The 13,004-nt window shown below is 44.6% G+C and overlaps 1 protein-coding gene across 8 annotated transcripts in view; it reads right to left on the bottom strand.

The window, feature by feature from the left end:
• Positions 1-13,004, bottom strand: part of FAXC (failed axon connections homolog, metaxin like GST domain containing) — a 75,874-nt gene that overhangs the window by 37,380 nt on the left and 25,490 nt on the right. For 7 of the 8 annotated variants that reach the window (XM_060167714.1, XM_060167716.1, XM_060167720.1 and 4 more), the window contains one exon: positions 5,690-5,913. The exons of the other annotated variant lie outside the window; for it this stretch is intronic. In XM_060167714.1, coding sequence (XP_060023697.1) covers positions 5,690-5,913 — 224 coding nt within the window. The remainder of the gene's footprint in view (positions 1-5,689; positions 5,914-13,004) is intronic. 8 annotated transcript variants of the gene reach the window in all.

Genomic DNA, 13,004 nt, shown 5'->3' with positions numbered 1-13,004 from the left:
CCATCCTCTATTCTTACTTTAATCTCACCTCTAATGGCCACAGCTGGGGATCTCTATGCTAATGAGGGATACAGCTACGTATTTCTTATGTTCATGCTGTCTTATTTTCCTTCCACTTCATGTGCATACCTGTAGACTCAGGATTAATAATAGGACAGAAATATGAGCGAGGCAGAGCGCAAAACAGAGTTTTACTGATGAATCTTAGTCAGCTTTTATGGCATCAAATGTGATACCAGTCACACGGAATTGCATGGTATAGAATACTTAATAATAGAGGAAAATATGTGCAATATATTAAACAGGGAAAAGACAGGTTGGAAGATTATATATGTGTGTGTACACAAATACACACACATATATAATACAGGTAATCATATATAAGATTCAAAATTATGCATAAAAATATTGGAAAGATACACACCAAAATGGTAACTGTGGTTAGCAGTACATTATAAGATTAAGGACTTAATCTTCCTTCTCTATGCTTTTCTGAACCTTACCAAATTTCTTTTTTTTAAATACTTTTCTGATATTTTTAAAAACTTTTTTGTTAAAAATTTATTATTTATTTATTTATTTTTGGCTGCGTTGGGTCTTCATTGCTACGCGCGGGCTTTCTCTAGTTGCCGTGAACATGGGCTCCTCTTCATTGCGGTGTGCGGGCTTCTCACTGCGGTGGCTTCTCTTGTGGAGCACAGGTTCTAGGCACGCGGGCTTCAGTAGTTGTATCACGTGGGCTTCAGTAGTTGTGGCTCGTGGGCTCTAGAGTGCAGGCTCAGTAGTTGTGGCACACGGACTTCGTTGCTCTGCGGCATGTGGGATCTTCCTGGACCAGGGCTTGAACCTGTGTCCCCTGCACTGGCAGGCAGATTCTTAACCACTGCACCACCAGGGAAGTCCCTCAAATTTCTATAATTAACTAATAAATTTAAAAATCAGAAAAAAGATTTTCTTCACAAACATTTTTTTCCCCAGAAAACAATGTTCCTAGTGAACTTGTATTACATACAAAATCTGTAAAAGTGATAATGGTCATAGCTAATACTTATTTGGCATTTATTATGTGCCAGACACTGTAGTAGGTATATTGCATAAATTAGCACCTTTAGTCCTCACACTCTCTAGCTTCCGACCCCCATTTTACAGGTGAAAAAAACAAGTTATTCATGTGAAGTTGCACAGCTGGCAAGTGGTGGAGCCCAAGGTCTGAGCCCAGGGATCTGACTCCAGAACTCCCTCCTGTGCGGCCACAAGGCTGCCTGCCTCCACCCACACTGCTTCCCAAAACCTAACATTTGTTTTTAATTTTTACATCTTTCATTCTCTTCAGACTCTTACCCTTTGGGGCGGAGGATGGAAATAGACAACGTGTGCCCTTCTTGCCTGAGGTGACAATCAAGCACCTACTACGTGGAGGGTATCTCTGCTTTCAACAGAGGGGTCGGGCTTCCCTGGTGGCGCAGTGGTTAAGAATCTGCCTGCCAATGCAGGGGACATGGGTTCAAGCCCTGGTCCAGGAAGATCCCACATGCTGCGGAGCAACTAAGCCCATGGGCCACAACTACTGAGCCTGCGCTCTAGAGCCCGTGAGCCACAACTACTGAGCCCACATGCTACAACTACTGAAGCCCATGCACCTAGAGCCCGTGCTCCGAATCAAGAGAAGCCACCGCAATGAGAAGCCTGCACACCGCAAGGAAGAGTAGCCCACGCTCACCACAACTAGAGAAAGCCCACACGCAGCAACAAAGACCCAACTCAGCCATAAATAAATAAATAAATAAATTTATTTTAAAAAGTAAAAGAGGGGTCAGGGGACTACGCAGAACTAAACAGGGACTGGCACTGACCACTAGGCGACCCCCTTATCAGCTCTCACAGCACCTTGAACCTCTCCTTCCTGAATTTCCTCTTCTCCTTGTACTTTAACTTGCTTGCTGTTTAATTGCTTCCAACATGCCACGCACCGTTCTGAGCACTTTACATGTATTACTTTTCTTCTCGTGGTGATTGTCCCCATTTCAAACATAAGGAAACTGAGGCCTAGAGAAGTTAAGAAATGTGCCCAGGGTCTCAGAGCTAGTTAGTGAGGAAGCTGGGGTTTGCCTCTGGCTCTCGGGTCATCACTCTCGAATGAGTCAATCAATCAATCAATCAAGGTACACCCTCCATTTTCTAAAAATCCTTCTCTCTCTTATTAGGATTGTTTATTTTTATTTCTCTAGATACTAAATATTTCTGACAAATTCTATTTCTAATATTTGAAATTTTTATTGCCATTGTGAATGGATTTTTTTAATTATATTTTCTAATTGCTTATTTGGCATACTCAAGAAAACTATAGATGTCTGCATGCTTGTAACCTTTGCAGACTTACTGGACACTCCCATTAGCTGTTATAACTTTAGTTGATTCTCCATTATTTTAGCTACTTAATCTCTTAATTTCAGTAAATAATAATTCTGACTCCTCCTTTCCGACATGAAGATATCATTTTTTCATGTTGTCCAGCTATGCTGTCAGGCTCTCCCACCTCCGTGTTTCCTGTATGATAAAGTATACATCTCTGAGCATGATAATTATTACCCTTTATAATATGGCCCCAACTACCTTTTGATCTTCATTTCAACCATGATCCCAAAATGCCCCTCACCCAGGACTCCTTTTCTCGTGATTTGCCTGGGAGACCCTTCCTTATTTTCTGCATGGGGACAACTGTTTACTTTCTTGAGCCAACACAGTTGCTGCCACCTCTCCTAGAGCCCTGCACGGTCCTCCTGCCTCTTTGCCCCTGGGAGCACAGACCTCTATCACGGGCCCTACCGCAGCCCGACTCGTGCACTTGTGCGTGGTAACCACTTCTTCAATGGAGGGTCAGATCGTAAAAACTGTAGATACTACCCAGGCCACATTTGATCTCTGTTGGATTTTTTCCTTACATTGTAATAATGTAAAAATGATTCTTAGCTCACAGGCCATTTAAAAAAACAAAACAACAACAACAATAGGTCACCAGCTATGGGCTGTAATTTGCCTGCTCCTGGCTTATAGGTTCATCCCTCCCACTCGACTATAGGCACTTGAGAGTGGGAACAAGCTCTAACTCATCTTTGTAATCAATCTCCCAGCTCCTGGCACATAGAAGGTGTCAAATCACTGAAGTCAGTTGAACTGAAACAGCAATAACTAATTTATCCTAATGAGTCAAATACATCCCTGGACAATTTCCCCAAATCTTGAAATAATTCAATACAAAGTCATTTTGCATTTTGAGTCTCTTAGGCAGCTGGACATTAAAAGTAAGCTATACAGGGCTTCCCTGGTGGCGCAGTGGTTGAGAGTCCGCCTGCCGATGCAGGGCACACGGGTTCGTGCCCCGGTCCGGGAGGATCCCACATGCCGCGGAGTGGCTGGGCCTGTGAGCCATGACCGCTGAGCCTGCGCGTCCGGAGCCTGTGCTCCGCAACGGGAGAGGCCACAGCAGTGAGAGGCCCGCGTACCGCAAAAAAAAAAGTAACTATAACCCTGGGTGAAGGGAGAAATAGCTGCTTTCTGCCTCATTTAGTAAGAAAAACTATGATGTTCAGCCCCAGAGCCTCTCCCTCCCCAAATGCAGAAAAAGTGCTTCTCCTGTGATAGAGCTCAAAGCTAGACTGCTCCCTGGGCCCCCGTACAGAATATAACTCTAGTAAAATCCAGCTTTGCAAGTAACCCACTCAGTTTCTCACCCTAGAAAATCACCTGGACTTGGGATGCTGTCGTGAATACTTGCCACTGACAGCCTAGCTATCAGTGATTCACTTGTCTCCCATCTCACCATCACTGGGGTGGAAGCATTCTTCTGAGTCTTTAAATACCAGAGGGACACTGGCGTTATCGTTATTATTGCTATCACCCTGCCCCCAGGTTCTCCCAACCAAAAATGCTCTATAGAAGGGAGACGATCACCCCACTCTAGTTAAGGAACGAACACTGTTGTTAGAGATGAGCTGTCATCACTTCAGGGTCTCCACTCCTGGCTTTCTGGGGCTCCCAACAGCGTGAGTTGGGAAGGAAGCCAGGAGCAGATAGAGCCGCTGCTAGGAGGAAAGGGCCCTCTGTGCACCTGCTCTGTGTGAGGCCGAGAGTCTGATACTAAATTTCCAAAGGAACGAGGCAAACTCGAGGCAAATTCCATTCATACCTACATCAGGCAGGCCCACTTGGGCTCAGGGAGGCAAAGCACCAGGAGGTCCAGACAGCATCAACCTCCAAGCCAGGCAGGGCTCCTGAGTGTCTATTTTGAGCAGGAGCCCAGCGGCGTCAAACCCCCCACATGACAAGGCTGGCCAAGAGCTGGATGCCCTGTTGGGCTCTCCCCCTGCAGGCCATGTTCAGGGGAGGACTCCAGGTCCAGGAAGTGGAGCGAAGAGCATGAAGAAGCCCATGAGAGTGGGCCACCCTGCACAGGGGTCGTTACACCCAGCACAGCCCCCCGTTCCTCGGCACCAGGTAGGTTTCAACAAAACAAATCCCAAACCCCACTTCCTGGAGGAGGTGAAGTGCCCAGTGTGCTCCAGAATGGATAATGAGGGTACTGAGAGGGGGTCAGTGAAAACCCACTGTCCCCAGACAAAACCAGCAGCCCCGAAAGACTAGGTCCTATGACCTTGGCTCCGTATACGTTAGTTCTTCCCAGGAGAGGCCGTCATTCCACACACTGAAGCTCCTGAATTCGAATGATCTGCTTGTGACCTGTCAGAGCTGAGACGCAAACTCTGTCCAGTACAAAGTCACATCAGCCCAGCCACCTCCAGCAGACCAGGTGAGCAAGGGAGTGTCACTCGGCTAAGCACCCTCACCCACCCACGAACAGAGGCTGCTCTGTGCTTCTCTCTGAGAGGCTTCCCAACAAGCTAAACCCACTGGGTGCAGTAAATACAAAATCGGAAGAGTTAACACATGCTAATAAGAGGAGGATTCGGATTACAAAGGGAAATGAAAGAGGTGAGAAAATGTCAAATGTTGCACGTGAACTCGTGAACTCGGGCTGGGTCAGCATCTCTCTTAGCTTGATGTTGGCAGTACCCAGTCGCATCTTCTGAGCAGACTGTTTATAAACAGCCTTTTACCCTGACCTGTTTATAAATAGAAGAGCTTCCTTGCTCAAAATCCCCCTTGGCTCACGACACATTCAGAAATGCCAGCATCACTTACAGCCAGTTAGTAATGCTACACCATGTTCCACGTTCTCTTTACACGAGGCCACGCCACACTAGAAACAGTCATGCTCTAGTGATTAAAAAGAGAGACAAGTGGGCTTCCCTGGTGGCGCAGTGGTTGAGAGTCCGCCTGCCGATGCAGGGGACACGGCTTCGTGCCCCGGTCCAGGAGGATCCCACATGCCGCAGAGCGGCTGGGCCCATGAGCCATGGCCGCTGAGCCTGCGCGTCCGGAGCCTCTGCTGCACAATGGGAGAGGCCACAACAGTGAGAGGCCCGCGTACCACAAAAAAAAAAAAAAAAAAAAGAGAGAGACATGTGCTCCTGAAAATTAGGGGACTTGATTAAATGGTGCGACTGCAACCTACATGTGGAAGCAAAGAAACGAACAAAAATAAAACTTTAAGTCAGTAAACTAACAGTGCTTTACTAATCATGCAAAAAGTAAGGATAGAAAATATAGAATAGAAGACATGGTACGTTACCCAGAAGCCCTGCTAAAGACCGCATGTCCTTCTCCATCAGCATGTAAATCTCTTCCTCTGAGAAGCGGCCAATGCCGTGGCCGTGCATCTCGCGTTTCACGATTCCTTTCGTTATGTGGCACACGACCCACCTCAGCAGGTTACTGAAGGGACCGCCACCACTAAGAGAGAGCATCTTCCGGGTCTCATTGAGATTGTCCACCCACTGGCAATAAGCTAAGGTCCTGCAATTGCGTGGAAACAAGTTACTACTGTGCGTTAGATATATAGCAGGTCCACAGAGTCAAGTTCCAGTGAGGGGTTGGGAATTTAGCACACTCTGGAGGACTGAATCATTGCAGCTTTTCCAAAGAGCAGTCTGCATGGCAGATATTACAACAGACTCTAGTCCATGCCTGGACTTAGGGCCTGAGGGAGAAACAGTGACAAACGCAGATAGCTTGCCATGCCACCATCCCACCAAACTGCAGCTGCCCACAGATCCCCCAGCCCCCAAGGCCATGCTTCTGCTTTCTCTCAGCCAGCCCCACAGAAAACAAGTAGACACCCACTTTAAAAGGCTTTTAGACAAGACAGTGAGTACCTACGTGGCGGGGTGGGGGGCATCGGGAAGGAGGCAGCAAGGACTGGGGTGCTGGCTTCATTCTTTCTTGATCAAAGTAATGGTTACAAAGGTCTGTGCTTTGTGGGTTTTTTTTTTTTAATTTTTACAGTGATTTACAATGTTGTGTTAGTTTCAGGTGTACAGCAAAGTGATTCAGTTTTAAAAATATATATATATATACTTATATACATGTGTTCTTTTTTTACATTCTCTTCCATTATAGGTTATTACAAGATATTGAATTTAGTTCCCTGTGCTATACAGTGGGTCCTTGTTGGTTATCTATTTTATATATAGTAGTGTGTGTATTTTAATCCCAAACTCCTAATTTATCCCTCTTCCCGTTTGATAATCGTAAATTTGTTTTCTATGTCTGTGAGTCTATTTCTGTTTTGTAAATAAGTTCATTTGTATCATTTTTTTTTAGATTTCACATATAAGCGATATCATATGATACTTGTCTTTCTCTGTCTGGTTTAGTTCACTTGGTGTGATAATCTGTAGGTCTGTCCATGTTACTGCAAATGGCATTATTCTTTTTTATGCCCTGTGTTAATTAATTAAGCTGCACATTTTTATCTTATACACTTTGTGTATGCATTTTATATTTCCTGATATGAAAGGATTTTTGAAAGAGAAATCTTTTTGCCTTTTTGACAGGATCAGGGAATAGGTATAGCTGTCTATGTTTACTGTAACCATATAAATTATAAATAGTACATAAATGATTCATTCTCCAGAAAGGCAGCTCTCTGCTTCGGTTTGCTCTCCAGGACCCTAGAGTGCACATGAACACCAAAGGAACTTGGTTGCATCAGTCTTCCCATCTGGGTGGTGCTCATGGCAAACACCCACCCGTCCCGGGGCTCCTGCGTAGTATGTGTGTACAGCTAAGCAGCTATTCACTGCTCATGTGCTATGCTGGTTGCAATACCCAGGCCTTTGCTGAGTTTGTTCTCTGAACCTGGGCAATCGTAGGAATGTGTTTATGGTTCATAGTGTTGGTAGATAGAAATTAAAAGGTTTTCCTACTGAAGGCTAAGAAAAACGTAGCTGTAGGCGTACAGGCAGAAGATGTTTTAGCTTTTCCTCACAGTGAGCAATAAAAGCTGTACTGGAGTCATCCCTACTCCCACTGTTGGTTGATACAGCAGTAATGGTCAGTTGGAAAACATCAGAGGAATGAAAATATTTTTTACAGAGAGAACGCAAGGGTTGATAGCCAACTGTAGCTACTTTCCACCTCAAGAAAAAGAAACAAAAGCGGAAAATAAGGCCCTGAAATGTTGATCATTTTATATAGTTCTATTCTTTTCAGTGCTCTTTCCTGAGTATGAAAATAAGAAAAAAAAAAAAGATTTCTCTCATCTTTTTAAGCCTTCCTGATTTTTACTGAAAAGTCCCACAACCAATTCCAACATACTCTGTACTACAACCACAACTCTTCTTTATTAGCTTTTTAAAAGATGCTTACAAATCTTGTTAGAAATATTTGTGTACCTCTTCTTCTAAGGATCTCAAAATAAAGTATTGAGGAGGAAAGAAATTTTGACTGAAAAGAGGAAAAAGTACATTGCAATGGTGATTAATATGTAGATTAATTAATATGTAGAAAAAGTATATTGCAATGGTGATTAATTAATATGTTAATTAATGTGTAATTAATATTAATATGTATCTTATATATTAATATTAATTAATATTAATGTGTGTATTAATATTAATTAATATTAGTATGTATATTTAATATGTTGATATTAATTAATATTAATGCATATATTTTATGTATTTATATCAATATGTATATTTTATGTTAATATTAATGTGTATATTTTATATATTAATTAATATATAAAAGATTTCATTTATCCTAATAGATTCTTTATACACATGCAAACAAAACATTTTTCTATTTCCTCTTCTTTTTATACCTGCAGTCACGAGGGTGTCAATTTTCAAATTTCTTCGGAATAATCAGCACTTTGATTCTAACTGTACTAGATCTAAATTCACAATAAAAGGCCTCTACCATCCTTGATTATTTTGGAAGTCAGTGATCTGAGAATAAAACTAAATTATCCTAAGTTAAGTATGACCAGGTAATGATAGCATCCAGGAAGCATCTAAAGCATAAAAATGAGGAATATGGTGGCTCTAAACGGACAGGTTGATGTGAAAAAGAATACATTCTTTGTAGACAAATTGCACGGGCTTTATCACAAGCACAACTGATCTTGAAGAATGAGCAGAAGTTCACCAGCATGAAGCAGAGGCAGAGGCATGTGCACGAAGAGCCCTGGCTGCTCTATGAACTGCAAGAACTTCAGGACGGGCGGGCGGGGTCCAGGATGCCTGAGGGAGCTTGTAAGAGTTGAAGCTAGAAGGGTGGGCAAGAATTGGGTCAGGAGTGATGCAAAGGGTGCTAAGATTTATTCAGAAAGCAAAGTTTAACCACCAAAAGGTTTTAAGCAGACGAGAAACATAATCAGATGTGTGGCAAGGTGAGGAAAGGACCGGAAGTGGAGAAACCACAGAGGACGTCATCTCCCAGGCTGATGGTTGGAGTGGATGGTAACCAGTACCAGCATACACGAGGTGGGACAGATTTAGGTGACCAAAGATGAATTAACCTGTTGCATCTGAAGGTTCCATGGAACCTCCAAGGGAGGATGTCCCGAAGGTTGCGAATTCACAAGATAGGTTTAGACTCAAGAGAAAGAATTTATGGGCAGGGGCATGGCGGTGGCAGTTTCAAGGCTGTGAGAGGAGCTGAGGTCGCCTAAGAAAGTTTCTAGGGTGAGGAGTGGTTTGGGAGAAACCTAGTTCAAGGGTAAGTGAGAAGACCAGAAGGCCAGGCTGGAAGGGCCAGCTTGGAGAGAAGTAGGGACACCGCTCTCTGTGAGATGGAGATGTGAGGGGCTGCAGAGAGGTTCCAGGTTCCCGCCTGATGAACTTGGTCTCCTCTGAGAGCAGGAAATGAGGGCGCAGGCAGAAGACGAGGACGGAGCACTGAGAAGAGAGTCTGAGAAGACCAACAGGTTAGAGGAGCAAGCGGGAAGGGAGGAGGCAGCTGCTGTCTGGGCCACACAGCTGAGCAGGGACGAGAAACGCCTCCCGGCCCCGATGCAATGGTGTAAGGTTCTCCACCTGCGTTAGCAGGTCAGATGCAGGGCAGAGAAGAAACACTGGGTTGATTCAGAATTTTGCAGCTAAAAGTAACCTCAGAAACTGTCTGGCCTTCTTCCCTTCTCTTTCCCACCCTGCTCTCTATTTCTTTCCTCTCTTTCACTCCCTGTGCCCCAAATTACAGACCAGTATCAGGGAAGAGAAGCAAATGAGGGCCAGGCAGGCTCTTCCAGGGTCGAGTCCCATAAAGTGTGTATAAACGACGATGTCAGGTCAACTTCTACAGGTCAAAGACATCACTCATGCATGCTTCCATATCATAACAACCACTAATCCATGTCCTCCCACACCCAAGCTTCCTGAAAACTCTCCACGTGGTGGGTCTTCCATCCCCACCACTCCACCGAAACCACTCTCGTCCAAGTCAACAATCCCTTCTTACTGCAAAGTTCAAATACATTTTCTTTCCATCTTTATCTTTCTTGAACTCTCTGCAGCAGCCAACACTATCATCCTCTTAGAATTCTCCCTTAGCTTACGTCTCTACTGCTTCTCCTCTCACCTCTTCCATGTTGCCAAGATTTTTCTCTTTATTCCTTCCACCTTCTTACACGTCACTCATAGGGTGATCTAATTTTCACACTCATGATTTCAAAGTGAGGACTGCCCATGAGACCTCTGCCCTGAGGTCCACGGATCCATGTGAAGGAGCCTCGGGAGCTCAAACCAACATTTCCAAAGTTGGATTCACCCTCTTCCTTTCCTCCAGTTCTGCTACTCTTCATCCAAACCAGAAAGAACCCCAGGAGTTCCTGTTCACCGCTCCCCACGCCTCACTCCTGAGAGCCAGTCACCCTGTGGCTTTGCCCTTTTCTCCAACTCAGTTAACACTGCAGTGCAGGCTGCACCACTGCTCAACCCTGAGGGCAGTGGCCTCCTTGCAGGTCTCCTGACAGCCCCTCAAGGCCCTCCAGAAATCCATTTCCCCCGAGGCAGCCACAAAAAGCCTCCTAAAACACAAATCGAATGGTACCTCGTGGCCACCTCGTTGCCTCTCAGAGTCATCCATTAACTCCCCATAGCTGCTTAGCTTGGCACGCCAGCCTCCCACCCCTCCCACAGCCGGACACCAACACTTGCATCACCTCCCGTGCACCCACCACACAGAATTACACATGCCCCCCCAGACACCCCTTTCTTGGGGTGTCTCATCTTCCCCTCGCACCTGGCCCCTTCGCCTGCCACCCTGATCGGCCCTAGATTCTGCTGTGGCACCATCTCCTCAGGAAGCTTTCCCCTCATCGCTCCGGCAGGTGCTGGTTGCCTGGCCTCGGTTCTTCAAACGCTCCCCCGGCGCTGGCCACTATGCAAGCTGGGTGCCCGCCTCCCCCGTGAGCCACCTGAGGACAGGGACGGCATCTCGTCACCTTGCTTCCCCGCCCCCATCCAGCACAGTGCCAGCTACGGGTAGTCATCCATTCACTAAGTTTGCTGAAAGAATGAGTTATTGATTGAATGAAAAGCCTTCACTTCTGAGCCAGCCTCTGCTAAGTAGTGCTTCTAAGGGCCGACAATATTTACACAGAGAAATGGAAAGAGAGATGCCTGTGGAGAATGAAGAAGGGGCTGCCACCATTCTCTTCTGGGATCTGCCTCTTCACTCTCCACTGGGAAGAGGCCCACTGCACAAGGAATCATGAATTATTAACTGGAGAGGACGGGGAAGGCCAATTTGGGAACTAGACCAGGTGGAGCAATTAAAATAATTTCTCATTCTGAGAGCCTCTCTCAGGAAGTTGATACTCATTTTCGTTATCGCAACTGATGTATCTGGTCTCTCCTACAAAATGAGGTCAGAGAGGTTTTTTTCTTTTTTCAATATTGATTATCTTAGAACAGAAGAGTAAACCCTGCTCAAACCTTTTTAAAGCAGATTAGGAAGGCAGGAAAGAAAAGCAGACCTCTGATGTTTTAATGACAATATCCCTCATTATAACCTAACATGAGGCCTGGCCCATAGCAGAAGTGACTATTAGTACACATGTGAGAAACTGCAAACCATGGCAAACTACTGTTTGACAAATGAGTCTTAGCATATGGCCTTCCCAACCATGAGAATGCCTTTTTCTGGGTCATGCTACATCCTTGCCATCTTTCACTTGTACTCTAAATGCTCAAGGGTGCGAGAGCATGTGATATGCTTCTGTAATTTCACCACGTTTCACAGGCATTAGATTAGCCTCTCCAAACAGGGGTCCTCACTACATCTAAAAGTAAGGGTGGAGGGGGACAAAAAAAGAAAGGAGAAGGGACCACATCAATTGAGCTGTAATCAGGGAGAGAGTGTCTCCTGGCTTTTAGAGAAGGAGATCTTGGGTAAGTCATTTTATTAAAGCATCCCAACTCTCCCATTCACCAAAAGCCAAAATCAAAATTTAAAGCTTATGGCCAACCTAAAAATGAATTTGAATCCTCTATTCTAACCCCTATATTTTTATGGGTAAAACTGTTATGGCTATAGATAGTTTGACAACGGTGCCCTGCACACGTCCCTATGGGGTTGGAAGGCGCTCAAGACACTCAGTAGTGTCCACAAGGGGGCAGTATGTCACACAGAAGCAGCTATAGCTTCTGTTACCAAAACTCAATTTCGTTCCAGTAATCAGACTTCGCTTTTACACCGGCTTCCCTGCATTAGATCTAACTTGAGCATCCAGTGGAACAACGGGAATGAAAACCCATCTCCCTCATCTTCAATAATAGCTGTATAATGCAAGTGTATGGATTTCAAGTTCAGGAAAAACCACTTTATAGCTGAGTGTGCTTATTTGAACAGACCTAACTCAGAGCTTCAGAATTATGTGATGTTATATAATGACAGCCTTCCAATGTCTTTGCTTTTCAGAAAATCATATGTGAAGTGGAGTATTTTTAAAGTTTCAGACCAAAATAAACATATCTGAAAACTCCAGATAATTGAATCAACTGAGTCAAACAATTGATTCCACTTCTTCCACTTCTGTAAGTACAAACACAACCTTAGAGCACGCTGATGGTCAGAATTTAACAAGCTCTCATGGAAAGCTCATACTTGTAATATTTTCTTACATATTGTGGTCAGTTCCCTATGCTGGCCCCCGGTTTCCACAGGTACACATTTTCTTACCATGGGTTGCACGGGCAGTGTGGGGCTGCGAGGTGGGGTAGGGGGGTGGGGGGGGGTTGTCTTTTCTCCCCTGGGATTTAGAGCTCTCCGGAAAGCCTGTTCGGGATCTCCCCAAAGCAAGAAGTTGGCTAAAAGTTTGGAAAGTTTATGAAACAAAGAAAGTTTGTTTTTCCTTCCACTACTAGAGACTAAAAGAAATTGGAGGAATTCGGATTTTTTTTTTTGAAAGTTCACTGGATATTTATATCTCAGTCAAGACCTGACCTCCCACCTTCACTATCTGTTCCTCAAATTAACCCTTGAGACACAAATGAGAAACAGTAGCTAACCCAAAAAAAGTATTTTTTTTAATTAAAAGAAGAAGAATCTACAAATGACCTAAGCAACTTCCCAAGCACTTGGGGGTTTGTAGTCTGTAA

The sequence above is a fragment of the Lagenorhynchus albirostris genome, chromosome 12, assembly GCF_949774975.1.
Source record: "Lagenorhynchus albirostris chromosome 12, mLagAlb1.1, whole genome shotgun sequence".
In the NCBI taxonomy this organism is placed as follows: Eukaryota; Metazoa; Chordata; class Mammalia; order Artiodactyla; family Delphinidae; genus Lagenorhynchus; species Lagenorhynchus albirostris.
The sequence above is the reverse complement of the archived record's forward strand: the minus strand, read 5'-3'. Positions and strand labels throughout refer to the sequence as shown.